Raw genomic sequence first — 19351 nt, forward strand, 5'->3', positions numbered from 1 at the left:
ATCCGATAGTAATGCACTTCCTGTGTCATATCAGCCCAAAAAACTTAATCCAGATGCCCTTCTGAAAATTTTGTTGGGTGGTCCCTCTTATGTGGGGACCACATGGACTACAACAAAATAAAGAGTTTTGTTTGTAGTAAAACTCTAACACACTATACGTGTGTTTATAAGAGATAGAAAAGAAGAGAAAAACAAGGGAGAAGAAAAAGAAGCAGTGCGGCGGGGGAGAGAGAAAAAGAAAAATAAAAAGAAAAATAAAAAGGTTCCGCTTTTTTCACATCCGTCAGAGATTGGAAGGTCGTTTGTTGTTCGATCTTGATGCAATTTTAGAGTGTTGCTCCTGACGACGAGTGCTACGTACTGACTGGTGTTGATCGTTGGAATTCTTCTCCAATCGCTTGGTTGCTAATACCTACTTGGTGAGATCTTTCTTTATTCTTGTTGAAATCCACTTTAGGGTGATGATTTTATGTTTAATCCAAGAATGCATGTATTCTTGATGTGGTGATAACCTCTAGATATTTTTCTAAGGAAGACAATTGTAAACTCATTATTGTTGATAGTGGAAGATTTAACTGGATTAGGTCTCGTGGTTTTTACCTTCGCATTGGAGGGTTTTTCACGTAAAAATCTTGGTGTCTTGCTTGTGGGTTTGCTTGATTATTATTTTGCTATTGTGTTACTCTTTAATTTGCACAAAGAGGGGTAGATTAATTCCGCTGAACATCTAAAATTGGTGTTCACCCCTAACAAATTCTAGTAAACCTTTTCCTCGTGAGTTTCTCTGCATGCATGATAGCTCAATTCATATGGTCACGTCATTACATTACATATGTCTCTTATTTGGTTGCTATATTTACAATATTTGATAATTATAAAGACCTGAGGAAATATTCTTCAATGGAGAGCTTGCTCAAGCTTATATATATATATATATTGAATCTCACTTATTAATAATTTTTTTTTTTCATTTTTGGAATAATGGTGATTTACCAAGATATATAAAATATTCAATGTATTGAATCTCACTTATATATATATATATTTTTTTTTTTTCATTTTTGGAATAATGGTGATTAAGCAAGATATATATCTCTAGAATATGCTATACTTTTAAAGAAGAGTTTAGGATAAGTTAATTGTGAATGCTAACTCACAGGGACGGAGCCAGCCTCGAGAATGGGCAGGGGCCATGGCTGAAAAAATTTAATGGGCAGGGGGCCATTAGCAAAAAAAAAAAAAAAAAATTAACCATAAAAAAATTGTTTTTACCTTTAAAAAAAAAAAAAAAAAAAGTCATTTGGGGGGGACTTCTTCCGTCCCTGCTAACTCATTAACTTTTGTTTTAGAGCTGTAATCGAACAGAATCAAGCCAAATATCAAATGAAGTTATACTTAAGACACTACAAGAAATTTGCTCATCAGCGGCGACCCTAGGGTCGCCGCTGTTTGGTGTATTATTAGCGGCGACAGGGGTCGCCGCTATTGTTGTGAAATAGCGGTGACTTATAGTCGCCGCTATTGTTGTTGCTGCTAAATAAATTTTTTTTTGGTTTTAAGCGTCCACTATTAGCGGCGACCTAAAAGTCGCCGCTATTAATGGGTTATTAGCGGCGACTAAAAAAAGTCGCCAGTAATGACCGCTCAATAGCGGCGACTTTGAGGTCGCCGCTATTTATTTGGTCGCTAAAGACCATATTGCTTGTAGTGAGATGTTCTCATTGCAAAGTTAAAAATAACATTAAAAAAATAATAAAAATGAAATATGAGTTTGGCCAAACTCCTTTAATAAAGGAGCCCGAAAATTTGTTCAAACTCTGTTAATTTAATATATAAATCGATCCTAAACTGAGCTAATCCAACTTGACCCCGAACTTATTTGCGAGCAGTTCTACTCATTTATATGATTATATCCCTAGTATGCTTATATCTTTCCACAAATGTTGCCTGTCTCTCTGTTACGGCCTTTCCAAATGAATACTTTTTTTTTTTTGTTAACTTGGCTTTGCAGATGGGGTAAATGATTCTCCAATCGAACAAGTTCGACTCACAGTCCCCATTACTGATGATCCAACATTACCATGCTTGACTTTTCGAACATGGGTTCTGGGGATCACATCGTGTACATGTGCTCTTCTGTCATTCTTCAATCATTTCTTTGGATACCGCCAAAATGCACTTTAGATATATCATCAGTTTCAGCCCAAATTGCACTACTTCCAATAGGAAACCTTATGGCAGCATACCTACCAAACAAACCAATTCGTATACGTGGAACACAATGCTTCCTTTCATTGAATCCAGGGCCCTTCAACTTGAAGGAGCATGTCCTTATAACCATATTTGCCAATTCAGGTTCAAACACGAATTATGCAGTGAACATTATTACCATTGTCAAGGCCTTCTATTACCGGGGAATTCATCCTCTGGCAGCCATCTTGTTAACTCAAACCACTCAGGTGATTTCTCTACTCTTCGTGCATGTTTAACCTATTGGAATTCTACTTCCGCGATCCCTTTCGTTCTATCTATTGTTTTTATTGCTTAGAAAACACACAAGGTCCTTGCTGTGCTGCTATAAAAAAATCCACTAGTTTTTCACATATCAGTGGAATTGCTTCAGTACTTTTACCTTATTGTGTTTGATGGATTGGTTATTTAGATGCTTGGGTACGGATGGGCTGGAATTTTTCCAAAGTTTCTTGTTGATTCACCTTACATGTGGTGGCCTTCCAACTTGGTTCAAGTCTCTCTATTTAGGTGCCCCTAGTCTCTCACTTTGCTTCCCTCCCCACCCTTTGGCCCCCCTTTTCACTCTCACTCTCATGTGTGTTTTTTTTTATTATGAGTAAAGTTATTTGGTAGACTGTTATATGACTATTATAAAACTGATATAATGTGACAGTGAAAATTAGCATTTTGATCAATAAAGACGCCTTATATGATTTTTACTGCCACATGCATCATCTTGGTTGTATAAAAGTCCTATATATATAGTAGCATTTATAATTTTTTTACATCTCCTCTTAATCATATATTTGAACTTAAAGGGCATTGCATGATGTTGAGATTAGGCCCAATGGAGGCCTAACGAGGCTGCAGTTGTTCCTTGTGGTCCTTGTATCAAGCTTCGGATACTACATTGTTCCCAACTATTTGTTTCCATCCATAACTGCTCTCTCCTTCGTTTGCTGGATATATATGGAAGGACTCAGTTACAGCCCTTGATTGGTCCACTGCAGCTCGCTTCCTGGGATCTCCTCTAGCCACCCCTGGATTTGCTATCATTAACATAATGGTTGGTTTCTTCATAGTTCTCTACATATTGATCCCTATTGCTTACTGGACCAACTCGTATGAAGCCAAGCGATTTCCTATTTTCTCACCTCGTGCTCAAAACCCTGACGTTGGAACATACAATGTTTCAGTAGTTTTGAATGATACAACCTTCCAATTCAATCGACAAGGATATGATGCCTATAGCAAAATTAACCTCAGTATCTTCTTTGCATATGCTTATGGTCTAGGCTTTGCAACATTGGCTGCAACATTGTCTAATGTTGCACTCTTCCATGGAAGGTCCTTTCTATTCATGAAAAGAGTACGTACATTTTGCATAAAGAATTTTCCCTTTCCTGAGACATTAACCATTCTTTACATTGATCACTTTGTGCTGTCGAAGGTTGTACTGCCTAGTATATTTGCTTTTCCATATGCAGAACAATCTGGCAACAACCAAGGGCAACATTCAAAGACAAGTTTGAGGATGTGCACACTAGACTGATGAAGAAAAACTATGACCCTGTCCCTCAATGGTGGTTTTATACACTCTTGACCGCGGTAGTTGGACTTTCCTTTCTTGCTTGCGAAGGCTTTGGCTGGCAATTGCAACTCCCTTACCGGGGAGTCCTACTAGCAATTAATTGCCTTGGCTCTGTTATTCACCCTCCCAATTGGCGTAATTACTGCTACCTCAAACCAGGTGTGCTAGCTATTGAGACTATTAAGTTTCTGATCAGTCACCTCTTACTCTTTGCGTTTGATCACATTGTAAACTCTTTGGGAGGGTGAATAACAGGAATCAATAATAAGCTCAGTCTGAGCTTATTATTGGTTACATGTATCCGGGGAAACCTCTTGCAAACGTGGCTTTCAAGACCTATGGCTTCATAAGCGTGTCACAGGCAATCATGATTCTCTCAGATTTCAAGCTAGGCCATTAAATGAAAATTCCTCCAAAATCCATGTTTATTGTTCAGGTGGGTTTTCAATTTTAATTGCTCCAATAACCGGAAATTAAACCAGAGCAAAACTAATACTTTTTTCTGTGTTTGTTTCTCAATGAAGTTTCTGGGAACCTTAGTTTCATGGCGGATCCAGGATCTTAACTTATGGGGGGCATTTCTTTTTTAATAAAAAATTAAAATTTATTAAAATAATAATTAAATATAAAAAATAACAAGCTCTTATTTGTAAGTATGCTTTTTAGATTTGGTCTCTATCACTGAGACGATAATTGCACCTTTTTTTTTTTTTTTTTTAAAGCAAGGATCTCCGAGCAGATTTACTAAATCTACTTCAACACGGGTCATTTAAAATTTGATTGGAAGTTAATAGAATTGTTGTTTTTCTCCATAATCTCAGATAACTACAATTATATATTTATACAATTAAAATATGAAACAAAAACTATATAAATTCATAAATAATTAAATATAAAAACAATTATCAAGAATAGGCTGAATAACAATATAAATATTTAGACAATTAATTTAAAAGAACAATTTAAATCTAAATCTAAAAATTTAATTACATATTTACATATAAGTTATTATCAAGAATAGGCCGAAATGCCGAATCCTAAATAACAATATAAATATTAAGACAATTAATTTTTTTTTTTAAAAAAAAAACAATTTAAATCTAGGTGGATTAGGACCTCACTTTTGATACTAAAAGTGAACCAACAAAACTACCAGAAGGAAGCCCGTGGACATGCCCTGGAGATGATGTTTTCTACAATCCTGAAGTCCACTAAGGTTTTGTAAAGCTCCAAAAAAGGTCCGTTCCGGCTTGAAAACCAATTAAGGATGCCAATCCCTATTATCATAAAGTTTTAGATAATATAGTAGTAATCATTTATTAGGACTCTCATCTATTGGTGGTGGAAACTTTTGAGAAAAAAATAAAAAAAAAGGCCAGGTTACGTTGTACGAATCAAACTTGTGGTAGTAATCTCATTGCACCGACTCAAACTACTTAATAAAAGAAGGTCTCCATGCAAACTCTCAAATCTTGTCTTCTACACTCAAGAACGTCAGATAAATTAACAATGGTGTTCTTTCTCTCGAATCTGAAATTTGGTTTTCTCGTGAACTTGGATGGCTTTAGTACTAGTGAAGACGATGAGTTGAGGTGGGAGACACTCTCCAGTCTTTCTCATTGCAGTTCTTCAAGCCTTGCTTCGTCCCAGGAGGATGATTTTTCGTCTTCTGATGATAGCGTGGATGCACCGACGATTGAGATGACATACGATCACCTGCCATCTGACGAGAGCTTCTTTCAGGTGCTCATAGAGCAAACTCCCTATGAGGAAAGCTTTGTTGGCTGTTCTGGTGATCATGAGGGCAATTGCTTTGCTGCTAAGCTTGATAAGTTTTTGGGTGGCGATTATAACGGCCGGGGGTCTCGTTACTTGGAAGCTTTCCTCAGGGAAGAAGATGAGGATCGTAAGGATGTGGCTTTGTTGGATGAGTTGCTACTTGCTGATTTCCACCAACCTCTTCCTATAACCGCCTTTCTCACCAATCTGAGCATGAGAGTATCCATGAAGAGTTATTGAAGAATCGAACAAGCTAGTCTTTATTAACGCTCAATCAATCTCGCAATGGGTTGAAGAATATTTTAGTTGCTGCTTTGAATTAATTTGTTGATTGAGTTTCGCTTCTTCTTTTTTTTTTTTCTTTTTTTTTTAATTAATTAATTTATTTTTGTTGTTGTTGTTGTTGTTGTAATAATTAAGAATCCTTGTTCGCCAGGATGAGGAATCCTTTATGATTAGGACTTAACTTATTGAATGCAACTAATTGTGGCTTTGTAATTTGCTAGCCATTATATCTCTTGGTGAATAAGATTTCTAGAGAGGTTTTCCTTGTTCTTCCAACTTTTGCTATTCTTTTGAATCAACCCACTTCTAAAGAAAGGTTTTGCTTTTGATATTAATTCGTGTGTGAAACATTGGTGTCAAAACTGTGCACTCTTCTCATGGTGTCAAAAAGAAACAGCACTAGCAGGGTTTTGAAGAGACGGGAGATAATAAATGACAAGTCTATTAAAGGGAAGGAAGACAAATATATTAGTGTTGCTAATGAATCAAGAGTGCATAGCAGCTGAGCCCTAGATGAGAAGGAACCAGTTCTCATAATCTTTGCGATTATTGAGAGTATACACGAATATTGAGCAAGCGCAATGGCGGACGAATTATCAAACCTATGGGCGAGTCTTTCCTTGTCCGAAGGGGAAGATGGAGAGGTGGAGATCCAGGCGAATGAAGTGACCGGGTTGGTGAAACGCGGCCAATCATGTATTGTTGGGAAGCTGGTGGCTGAGAGGATGGTTAGCAAGGAGCAAATCAAAACCACGCTCATGTGATGGTGGAGATTAAAAGGAACCTTTACCTTCAAAATTCTGGGAGAGAATTTATTTCTCATCGAATTTGATTTGGAGAGCGACAAGATGAAAATCTTGGAGGGAAGACCCTGGATTTTCGAAGGTAACATGTTTCTGGTTGAAGATTTTGATGGTCGCTCATCACCGTCCGAGTTCACGTTCGATAAGGCCCCTTTTTGGGTACGAATGATGAACTTACCTCTGGCATGTATGGGACGAGAGGTGGGGATCAAACTTGGAGCTTCAATTGGGACAGTCATGGAGGTTGATACGGATAAGGATGGCATTGGGTGGGGCGAGTTTCTGCGGGTGAAGATCATGCTTGACCTTTACAAGCCCCTATCACGAGGTCGTATGTTGAAATTTGAAGGAAAATCGACTCTGATCGGTTTCAAGTATGAACGGCTAGCAAAATTCTGCTTTCATTGCGGGGTGATATGTCATGGCACTGAAGGTTGTCCGAAGAGAACTATGTTGCGGAACCAAGAAGTCACTCAGTTTGGCCCATGGCTAAGAGCAACTTCCCCAACCCGGAGAGGGGAGAGGATCCCAGCACGCCATACTGGTAAGGGGGAACCAGCAAGGTCCGTACCAGACAAACGAACAACCCGAGAGGGATATCGACAGGAGAAGGGAAATTACCGGAATAGAAGGGCAAGAGACTTCGGCGACGATGAAGGAGGCGACGCTGGATTCCGGGGAAGCAAACAACCAACAACCCAAGAAGGAAGTAGCGATTTTGCAGGCAGAAATCATGGGTCATTTAATGATGATTACCAAAAAGATATTCAGCATGATATGGATGGCGGATTTGTGGGAGGCATGAAAAATCTGTTTGAAAAATGGTCAACTATAATTAATGAGAAGGCTCCTCACGTAATTTATGGAAAACAGCAAGTGGGCATTAAAACTGGAGCACAAACTGACGCTTCTCCACAAGGCAAGTCGCAGGCGGAGACAAGTCATGGGCGGCATATGGAGAAAGGGGCTGACCTGGAACATCCATCACAATCGGGCCTGGTTTTTGGAGGGCTGTTCTCTAGCCCGGGAAGCCCATTTTCAGGACCTGTTATGTCTGATGTGTCCAAGTCCATCAAGGGAGTATATGTGGGTAACCAGGTTGCCAAAAGGAAGGGTCGTGATGGAACCATCGATCAACCTGACTTATTTACAGCTAGGAGGAAAAAACGAGCTTCTGAAGGTGTAACAAAGGAAACCGGAACTGAGCTGAGGAGGCAAACGGAAGATGAGGAAACTGAATTAAAGGATGGATCGGGAATGGCGGCGGCTGGTGACCAGCCCCGCCGACCGCAATGATCACTTTAAGTTGGAACTGCCGAGGGCTTGGGAACCTTCGGACAGTTCATGAGCTTCGCCGCTTGGTGAAGGAAAAGCGTCCCAATTTGGTTTTTCTTATGGAAACCAAATCATGTAAAGATAAAATGGAGACTGTGAGAATAAAACTTGGGTTTAAAAACATGTTTGTGGTGGAATGTGTTGGGAAAAGTGGAGGCTTGGCACTATTTTGGGAAGACGAATGTGAAGTGGCAGTCCAAAATTTTAGCCATAGAGATATTAATGCGAATATCCACCATCATGAGTTTGATATCAACTGGAAATTTACGGGTTTTTACGGACACCCGAACCCCACAAGACGCTATGAGGCTTGGAACCTGTTGAAACATTTGGCTCGGATGACCCCCGTTCCTTGGGTTTGTATTGGGGATTTCAATGAGGTATTGACTATGTCGAAAAAATTGGGTGGGAATAATCGCTCGGAAAGCCTTATGCAAGCGTTCAAACAAACCCTTGAAGTATGTGAATTAACGGATTTGGGTTTTTCGGGACCTAAATATACCTGGAGCAATTGCCAAGAGGGCACGACACTCATCAAAGAACGGCTTGATCGCGGGGTTGCAAATCCCGCATGGCGGAGTCTTTTTCCTGCAGCAGAAGTCCAAGTGCACGTTGCTATGTGGTCGGACCATGCACCACTTACTCTCCATCTAACACGGCCTAAGGGGAGAACTGGAGGTCACTCTCGTTTCTTCTTTGAAGCGGGCTAGGCGTTGGAGGTGGGCTGTCAGGAGATTATTAAATCGGCATGGGGACAGAATCAGACATACGGACCAAGTTGGGATCGTTTGGGGGCCAAACTTAAGGGCTGTATACAAGCATTGAAGGCTTGGCAGAGGAACACCAAAAATAGCATGCACGCAACTATTCTGAAACTACAGAAAAGGTTAAAAACGCTGCAGGTCAGGGAGGACACATCAGCCAACCTGAAAATAAAAAACATTCAGACATAATTGAAAATCCTGCTAGACAAGGAAGAGATGTGGTGGCGCCAACGGGCAAAAGAAGAATGGTTGAAAATGGGAGACCGAAACACAAGATACTTCCATGCTTGTGTGGGTGCCAAAAAGAGAAGAAATCATGTGGGGATGATTATTGATGAAAGGGGGCAGCAATGGGATAATTCTGATGATGTGGAGAAAGCCTTCATTGATTATTATACGGGCCTGTTTACAAGGGGTGCAGTGGGGGACCTTAGTCCGTGCATTCAACCCATTGGGAGTCGGGTAACAGAGGCTATGAATTTGGATCTCTTGCGGAGCTTTACTATGGAGGAGATTGATGTTGCTCTCTTCCAAATGTCGCCTTTAAAAGCTCCGGGTCCAGACGGGCTGAATGCTTGCTTTTTTCAATCCAATTGGTCTACTTTGCGAGAGGAGGTATGTAGTGTTATCCTTGATATACTTAATGAAGGTATAATGCCCCAGGATCTAAATTTGACCTTTGTAACTCTTATACCGAAGATAAAAAAGCCCACAAGAGTATCGGAATTTAGACCTATAAGTTTATGTAATGTTTTGTATAAACTTATATCTAAGGTCTTAGCAAATCGGTTGAAAAAAATTCTGCCCCATATTATTGCTCCGACGCAAAGTGCATTCATCCCGGGACGTCTTATCTCGGATAATGTATTAGCGGCTTTATGAGACCCTGCATACTATGCATACGGGGATGTGGGGGAAAAAAGGCTTTATGGCGGTCAAGCTCAATATGAGCAAAGCCTATGATAGGGTGGAATGGAGTTTCTTAGAAGCGGTGATGTACCAGATGGGTTTTAATGACCGTTGGATAGGCCTTGTCATGATGTGTGTTAAATCAGTGAAGTAATCTATTCTTGTAAATGGGACGCCTTGTGGCCTTATTACCCCTACTCGAGGTATCCGGCAAGGAGACCCTATTTCCCCTTACCTCTTTCTATTATGTGCAGAGGCTTTAAGTGCTATGATCTCCCATGCAAATGAAGAAGGGTCTTTGACAGGGGTTCCCACATCGAAGAAAGGCCCGGCGCTTAGTCATCTCTTTTTTGCAGATGATAGCTTGCTTTTTTGCAGGTCAACTTTGGCTCAATGGAACTCTTTGACGTCCATCTTACAAGCATATGAAGGGGCATCTGGACAGAAAATGAATTCTAACAAGACGGCTCTATTTTTCAGCAGGAATTCCAGTGATGTTGATAAAGAACAAATACGGAGATTGGCGGGAATTCCTATAAATCAGAGATATGACACTTACTTGGGGCTGCCCGCTCTTGTGGGTAGATCCCGGACTAGAGCTTTTAAAAGTATCAAGGAAAGGGTGTGGAAGTGTCTCCAAGATTGGAAGCTTAATTTCTTGTCCCAAGCCGGGAAAGAAATTTTATTGAAGGCGGTGATTCAAGCAATACCTACCTATTGTATGAGTATCTTCAAGCTTCCTAAGGTGCTTTGCTTAGAGATCAATTCCCTAATGATGAAGTTTTTCTGGGGTCATAAAGAGAAGGAGAACAAGATTCATTGGATGAGTTGGAGCAAGATGAGTTTGTCCAAGGCTCAGGGGGGCCTAGGCTTTCGAGACATTGTTAGCTTTAATAAAGCTCTCTTGGCCAAGCAAATTTGGCGGTTATGGAAATATCCAGACAGCTTAATCGCAAAGATTATGAAAGCGAAGTACTATCCGGAGTGCTCGGTCCTTGATGCTCCTTGTGGAAAAAAACCGTCTTTTGCTTGGAGGAGTATCCAAAATTCTAGTGATCTTGTCAATGAGGGATTGATATGGAGAGTTGGGAATGGGCAATCAATTCGGATTTGGCAAGATAAATGGGTTAAGTCCCAACTACATATAGAGTGCTCTCTCCCCCAAGTGTTATTGACCCTGACTCTACTGTGAGTGCACTAATTGACAATGATACCAAATGGTGGAATTCCTCTTTGTTGGAACAAATATTTTTGAGAGAGGAGATGGTTGCTATCCTATCGATCCCTGTCAGCTCTACAGACCAAGAGGATACCCTTATATGGAGGGGCACGACCAAGGGGGTTTTTACGGTGAGGAGCGCCTACCACTTACAAAAGGAGCGGGATATGGCGCTCCAAGCAGAGGGGTCCTCAAATGTCCGGAATAGGCCAATCTGGCAGTCCATTTGGCAGCTCACAATACCAAATGCTGAAAAGCATTTTCTTTGGCGTGCATGCCATAATATATTACCCACTAGAGCCAAGCTTTGTGATCGGAAGATTCTTACGGATCCAACATGCCCGATCTGCGAAAGGGAACCTGAAACCATTTTCCACACTTTGTGGCAGTGCCCAGCAGCAGGTGATGTCTGGAGTGCAGGGGGAACTATCTTCCAAAAAAGCTCGTATGAGGGGCCGGAATTTCTACAGGTGGTTGAGGGGCTGTTTCACAAATGTAATCAGTTGGAATTTGCAAAGTTCGTGAACATAGCTAGACGTATTTGGTTCCGGCGTAATGAAGTTATCCATGGTGGCTCTTTTTCCCATCCTAACACTATTATCCAGCAAGCCAATCAGGCAACGAAGGTTTTTGTGTCATTATTGGGGGAGGGGAAGACAGCCCGGGAACTCAACTGTGACTCCCCAGTGCAGAAATGGAAGGCACCCCCGCAGGGTTGGTTAAAAGCTAACTGGGATGCCGGAGTAGATAGAAACAAGGGGTGTGTGGGACTAGGAGTAATTATCCGGGATCACCATGGAGCTATGTGGGCTGCTAGGAGCCAGATACGTGAAGGTTGGTTAGATCCCACAGCAGCGGAAGGCATGGCTGCCTTGATGGCAGTCCAGTTGAGCGTTGAAATGGGCTTTTCACAGGTTCAATTTGAGGGTGATGCAAAAAATATTGTTGAAGCAGTGAATTCCGGAGAACCAGACGACAGTGCAAAGGGACACATTACAGCAGATATTCGCTCTAAGTTACGGGCTATCCCAGCCTGGGAGATGAGTTATACCCGGAGAGAGGCTAACAAGGTGGCTCACCTTTTAGCGAGTTCGGCTATAGTGCATTGTATGAATAAGGTGTGGCTGTATGACCCGCCAGAATGTATAAGTGACTATTTGCAAGCAGATATTTCTGCTCTGCCTTTTTGAACATAAATACAAGACACTAGTTATTATCAAAAAAAAAAAAAAAAAGAACAGAATGTTGGAGATTTTAAGAGAATCAAATGATATTAATGTCTTTCTCAATTACTTATTTACCATAATTTGGGGCCTTAATTAAATAATGAAAAATGATAAAGGTACAACTTTTTTCTCACAACTTTGGCCCAACTTTTCCTTTATGTGGTCATTTAAAAAAAAAACAAAAAAAAAAATAAAAATAACATCCTATGTGGTCTTTTTTTTTTGTTTTTTTCTTGGTTTTTTATTTATTTATTTTTTTTATTTTTTATTTTTTAAATGGTCCTTTTCTTCATAATAATGACCATTTTTTTTTTTTAATAAAAAAGTGACTATTTTTATGAAGAAAAATACCATTTTTTTTTTTTTATAAAAACAAATAAAAAAAGGACCACATTTGATGATATTACTTTAAAAAAAATTTTATTTTCTATTTTGTTTTTTTTTTTAAAAATAAAAAAAATAAAAAAATAAGAAAAAAGTTGGACCAAAGTTGTGTCATTATCATACCTTTTAAATAATATTGACGGTAGTTAAGGCCTTATTTTTTTTATGGTAAAAATATTCATTAATGTTTATTAATTGAGGGTCTTATTTAACTGGGGGCCTTAAGCGGCCTCCTAATCCGCCTAAGGCTTTCAGTCGGCCTTGCCCATACCTTCCAGAAGTTACGATTTTATGAAATGATTTGTCACAATCTTATGAAATTGTGGCACATTTCTCAAAATAATATATTATATAGAATTGTGATACATTATTTGGAGAGTAAATTTTTCTTTTCTCTTTTTTTTCTTTTCTTTTTTTTTTTCTTCTTCAAAAGTATAGCATTTCTCTTGTTTAAGATATTATAAGGGGAACAAGGCATTGTAACTAGGCCCGACATCAATCGGGCCTATCAAAACCTAGGAGGCCAAGTAGTGCCTCTTCCCATCATTCATGAAGAAGCCCAAACAATAAGGGCTAAATCAAGGGGGTCCAGTTCATGACAAGTGAGAAAGGTCAATACCAACCCAACATACAAAGCCCAACTAGATATTTGTAAGTTGAAGGTAATTTTCTCCAACCCAATTTAGAGGAAATTTTTGTCCTAAAAAATAAAGAAAGTGAAAGATGACACTTATCGACTATTGAAGTAGGTTGAAGGAAATTTCCTTAAAGGAAATTTGTGTCCAATAAATAATATCCATGAATTCTTCTCTACATTATTCCAACATAAAAAAGCAAGATCTCTTATCCCCAAGCTACCATAATTCCAAAAATCACAATCCAAGCACAAGCTAAGCAAATGCTTAAAACATTTAACGTAAGAGAAGGCCCTAAACAATACCTAAGAAAAACATCAATACTAGTAGAGAAGAGGGATTAATCGCTCACTATTCTACTAGGGAAAAGTTGATCATGTTTTGCAACCACTAGGTTACATCTTTTCTCCCTTATTTACTCCCACTCTCGTCGTTTTTTATACGTTTAATGTACATTATTGCTTGCAATATCGTTAGATGAAACATTCAAAGTATTTCATTCATATTATTGATATGCATATGTGTTGATACTCATTGATGCAACATTACTCTCATTCACTTGAGCCGAAACACATAACATAATAACATAATCTCCTAAGGCACAACCTTAAAACTATTGGGATTGTGTTTGAAAAATACAGTTTTTAAGTTAGAAAGTGTTTTTTGGTGTCCAAAGTGCGTTTTGACCATTTTTGGATTCTTAAAAGCGCTTTCAATTTTTTTTTTAACAAACATATATATATTTTTTCAAACGGACTTTTTGAGTATTAAACGGACTTTTAGGTCCTCAGACGCACACCCAAACATGCCTTAAAACAAATAAAATACCCTTTAAATTTTAATTAACTTTTTAAAACCCTTTCTTTAGAAAAACATATCAAAACCCCATTCTTCTATGTTCTTCACAAAAATTTCAAGAACATTGAGTTAATTTGTTGGAAAACCTTTAATAACCCATTATGTAACTTTTTTGACTGGTGAAAAATCCTCCAATCATATGGACTCTTGGGAAGAAGTTTTCGGCTAGGGGAAACTGCCTTGCCCAAAACTTAATGCTGCTCATTTGTTTTTTCATAACTTTTTGCATAACCCCATCACTTACTGGTTTTAGGTTTAGAAATTAAATCCAATAAAATCAAACATCAATGAAACACATAGGTTCTACCATCACCTCATATTCAATTGGTTAAACTCCATGCACATGAAAACTTTAAAACACAGTACCATATCCCTTCCCTCAACATGTGATTTTCAAACATGATTAATTGAAAACATTACTTTAAAGAGTATAAAAAGATGGGATAATAACTTTTTTGGTACCTGAGTTTTGAGGTTTTTTAATTTTTTCCCCTAGGTTTTAAAACATAACAAAACTAATACCTCAGATTTTGGAAAAGAATAAATCACCACCTACAGTTTGAAAAATTCTAGGGGGGGCGACTTCTCTCACACCGTTCATTATTGCTGAATAGTTGTAAACCTTGCTAACATTTCAAAGACAAAAAGCGTGTTTCAACAATCGACTCTTTTGTAGCATGTGGAATTTTCATATACCATCAAGAGAAATGTCACTTTATGAGCTAGAACAAGAAAAATTAAAGGACTACAACAAAAAGAAAAGAAGCACCTAAGAAAAGTCTAAAATGATTCATGATAAATGATAGTGATAGATGACAACCTTAACACGACTCTCCGTTTGTCCTACAACAAAAGAGATCCTAACCATGAACTGAATATTCTTCAGTCTATTTTGGACCGAAGATAATCATTTTTCCAAGTAATGCAGGATGTTGATTTCTTTTTTTCTTTTTAGTAATTGATGTAACTCCAATTACATATTTACACGACACAACAAATTATAAAAGAATAATGAATTCTTCGCACTGCAATTAGTTCGGATGGCGAAGCAGTGTGGGAGGAGTCCCAAATCCCAGCTCAAGCTTAAAAAAACTGACATGGGACTATAAGCCCAAACCCAAGCTAAAGCCCAAAAAAATCAAACTCGGTCCTAAAAAGATTATATAAAAAAGGCTTTTAAGCTCAAACTCAAAAGCTTCAAGGCCCAGATTTTTCTTAAAAAATCCATATAACACTCCGGGCTCCAAAAACAAATAAAATTTTTTTTACACCATTTATTATAGAGAGAATAACTTTTATATGGTCTTGGCATATACTAAGACCTTTGTGCCCACCAATAAGAGGTTGACACCTCAACTTGGAACAAGATAACAAAATGAGAACGAAACACCAAATCATACCAAATTCAACCCTAAAAAACTTCTTCATATACTTTTTCACATTAACCATCCAGTTGGGCGACGCCCCTGTTTCAATCTAAAGCATTTGTAAGTTTGTTTCCTTTTACTAAAGAAACCGTGTGCTCACTGCAGATTCCGGCATATATAGGCCAACTTTTGAAGGGGTGTCCTACCAGGAAAAAACAAAAAGAACTTGAAATGGGAGTTTCTCAGAAACCACCGAAGACGTTGATAAGATGTCACTTACTTCCCTCTGCCATGAAAATTAAGGTAGTCTCACAAAGTTCTTACATTAGTCGTTACTAAAAATCTTAGAAATTAAGTTGTAAGAAATGTACAAGTTACCCACATTCATTGATTTAATCGTTTCATCTCCTACAAAACCCCAAATTAATTGCTGTTGATTTACCCATGTTCCCAATACCAAATGCGTTACATTACTCGGTCGGGAGGGACCAAAATAGTTGTTTTAATATACAGGTCCCCTTGTTTCTTTTGAAGATTTCATGCACCTTTTTTCAGTCCAGAGTAATTATTTTTTTAAGTAATTGCCTTTTGCCTCATGAACTACATCGCCTTGGCACTTTTTTCCCATGAACTACCAACTATGATACCTGACCCCATCAAACTACCATCTTATGACAAAAATCCTCATTCTGTCAGTCAAAAGGGTTAAAATTCATGTGCCATTTTAATTTTTTTTTTCTTCTACTTTTGCCCTCATTTTAAATTGTTTTCATGTGTTGGATTAGGGTTTAGGAGGTATAATCGTCATTTTCTCGGTCTAAAGTGAGGGCAAAAGTGGAAGAAAAAAATTTAAAATGGCACATGACTTGCACATGATCGTTGACCGTCAATTTTAACGCATTTGACTGACGGAATATGGCTTTTTGTTATAAGATGGTAGTTTGATATGGTTTGGTGTTATAGTTGGTAGTTTATGGGAAGTGAAAGTGTCAAAGCGCTGTAGTTCATTGGGACAAAAGGTAATTACCCCTTATTTTTTCTATTCCTATTAAATTACTCGGAAGTAAATAATTACAATTTTGAAGAAAGCTTAAGTCCACTTACAATTTGATAAATGGATGTTTTTGAAAGTAGATAATACTTGACAGTTTCTGATTTCACATTACTGAACTTTGTCCCAATAAACCTTCTCAACAAATATTCTTCACTGAGATGGAAATTTCTTGGTGGGAATCTCTTTCTCTTACATTAATGTCACGTTAGGTTTGTTTCACAGTATTCAAACTATTGTTGCCTTATCCGAGTAAACTATTAATGTTGACTATAAAATATTCATTTCTTAGTCATGAACTCCTTATAAAAAAACCTCCGTTCACTCGGCATATGATTAAGCCTCTTACCACCATCCCAAATAGATAGTCAAATAATGAGAACCCGTTAAGCAGAATTGCCACTCATACTTGGCATCCTCCTATGTTCCGCAACTACAATTTGTTACGGTTTAAATTTGCATAATTCAAAAGTCAGATGTATAGAGGAAGAAAGAAAAGCCCAGACCGGCCTTGGGGTGGCTAAGCCACCCCTATGATCAAACTGGGGGTGGCCGGTCATCCCCATAGAATTTTTCAAACTGGAGGTGATGATTCGGTTTTTTCCAAAATCTAAGGTATTAGTTTTGTCATGTTTTAAAACGTATGGGGAAAAATTAAAAAATCTCAAAACCCAGATACCAAAAAAGTTATTAACCCTAAAAAGATTTTACTTACAAAGAGAATTGTTGAACAACTTGGAGCTCTCTTTCTCTTCTTCTCTCGTGTGCCTAGGAGTTTTGGTGAAACAAGTTGAATGTGTGTTAGGGGTGGCCAAATGTTGTTAATTAGTGTTAATTGAGGAGATTAGGGTTTTCCATTAGCTTAATTGATTATGCAATATTAGGAAAGACTACTGACATGACACGTGATTAAAACATATTGCGCAAATCTTGTCCATTTTTGGTTTAGCTAAATAATTTAATTAAAAACATAATTGTCATAATTTTTTTATTTTTTTGTAATTAATGGTTTCCTAGGGTTTTGATGCATTTATAGAAATATGAAATATACATGTACACGAGTTTGTTTACATCTTAAGATAAAAGAAAACCACACAAACTATTCGATAAAATGATTAACTTAAGTTTCTGAATAATGTTTATCTTTATCTCTGTTAGAACATTTTTTGGTCCAAAAGTCTTTGATTAGTGTGATCTGCACGTCTTCTGAGATCGAATCTGCAAAAATAAACAAGGTAAACACTAAGAGAAAGCACCCTGTGTTCAGCGTGATCTCCTTCCGACGCTCAAGTAATGTATTTGAGAAGTGTGTGTAAGTGCTAAAATAATTCAGTGTAATTTTGATACCGGGGGTTTGGCCTTTAAATAGGTTGACAGGTTTTACAGGATTAGGTCTCTTTCAACATTGTCTCCGCTTCATGATGACCTATATGAGTCTTGTAGTTTGATCCTCTTTCTCTCTTTGACATTATCCGTGTAGCTTGATTTGAATTGAGAATAGTAGTTATATGCGAACTCTGGCATTATCATTGTCATGTTGGATAATTGTGACAAGAGTTTCTAACCCAATGGAGGCCATTCACTAAACGTTGAGAGTTTGGATAACTGACGATGTCTGTTCGCGATGATAAATGATTCCCGGGAAATGAAGGGTTTGATACTCTAGGGAAGTCTTTTCCCGAAGGGGTAGTCCCCGGTCAACCAAGCCTCTACTGTATTTACTGTTTATTCTTATGGGCTGGATCTCTGCTAATTATGAAACCTGTTGATTGGGATTTGGATCATGGTCTAATTGATGGGCTGTAGGCCTTCGGGCTATCAAGCCCAAATAAGATACATTTATTCCTAACAATCTCCATTATGTTAATTGCTTCATTTCCTTCTTATCACATTGAGGATTGTGTTGAACGCTAAGACCGTCTTTCAATATTTGTCTCAATCATGTCTATGCAGTTTTTTTAATATAAAAAAAGAAAAGCTTAAGGTAGTTTAGACGTTAGCATCAATCATTGACAGGTAGTTTAGACGTTGTTTTGAGAGGGAAAAAAAAAAAAAAAAAGTGAGTAAAAAATAACCTTGAAATTGTTATGTGTTTCGTAGCCTAACACACCTGAAAATCATTAGAGATTACATAAGATAGTGACACATTATTTAGTAACCAAATTTTGAGAATTTTTTTTTTTTGGGAAACCTAGCATTTCTCTTGATCATTTTTGTTCGATCTAAGAATATTGGGTCAGAAAAAAAAAAACAAATATTCAAGATTACAGGAGTTTCGGAAAAAAGTAATGCTATATATCACATCACTGGCCCACTATACTACCTGACATTGTTAATTAGCAATTGAATTTTCTTTCTCTTTTAACGAGAATTGATCCAATAATAAATTAGCAATAATCAAGTCATATATTGACATGGTATATACCATTACTTTTCGGGAAAACACCTACATCTACCAATACGGTCTCAAGGGGTGTCATAAAAAGAGGCTACAAAGCTTAGAAAGCACATTGATAATGTGGGGTTTAAGTCTCAATTCATTGGCACAGAAATTATTAAATTATTGGTCTTCATGCATGGGCTCTCTACTTACCAATCCCTCATGAGCATTATTTTATGTTGTCGTAGGACCTTATTAATCAAAGTTTCCCACCAGACAATTTTGGGGGAAGTAGGAAGCCCCATTTGATGATGTGTGTGTATATTTTTTTTGGTGAGAATGACATGTTCCATGGCCTTTATGCTTTGGATCCGAATATGCTGATTGTGTTTCTTGAAGGATAATATTTGATTGCCAGAATTTTTGAGCTTAATTTGACCAAGTCTGCTGACTTTGGGGCTCATTGAAATCAAGGGTACTTTCGGGGAAAGGAGGAGGAGGAAGACGTAAGGTTTCAAACACCCTTCAATTGA

At 38.0% G+C, this 19351-nt stretch overlaps 1 protein-coding gene and 2 pseudogenes across 1 annotated transcript; all 3 read left to right on the forward strand.

The window, feature by feature from the left end:
• Positions 1–1599: 1599 nt before the first annotated feature.
• LOC132170204 (oligopeptide transporter 1-like) lies at positions 1600–5038 on the forward strand (annotated as a pseudogene).
• Positions 5039–9044: 4006 nt separating this feature from the next.
• LOC132170205 (uncharacterized) lies at positions 9045–10890 on the forward strand. Its single transcript, XM_059581093.1, has 2 exons — positions 9045–9438; positions 9953–10890. Exons 1-2 carry the CDS (start codon positions 9045–9047, stop codon positions 10888–10890), a joined length of 1332 nt encoding a protein of 443 aa, XP_059437076.1.
• Positions 10891–10961: 71 nt separating this feature from the next.
• LOC132170206 (oligopeptide transporter 1-like) overlaps positions 10962–19351 on the forward strand; it is a 12201-nt pseudogene continuing 3811 nt past the window's right edge.

Source organism: Corylus avellana, chromosome ca2 (assembly GCF_901000735.1).
Source record: "Corylus avellana chromosome ca2, CavTom2PMs-1.0".
Lineage (NCBI taxonomy): Eukaryota > Viridiplantae > Streptophyta > Magnoliopsida > Fagales > Betulaceae > Corylus > Corylus avellana.

What these genes read in the sequence shown, in the direction of transcription:
- LOC132170205 (XM_059581093.1), top strand. Translation starts at nt 9,045, where the DNA reads ATGGGAGACCGAAACACAAGATACTTCCATGCTTGTGTGGGTGCCAAA. An exon ending in CCTTGATATACTTAATGAAG is followed by an intron (nt 9,439 to 9,952) that starts GTATAATGCCCC and finishes TATTATGTGCAG; the next exon opens with AGGCTTTAAGTGCTATGATC.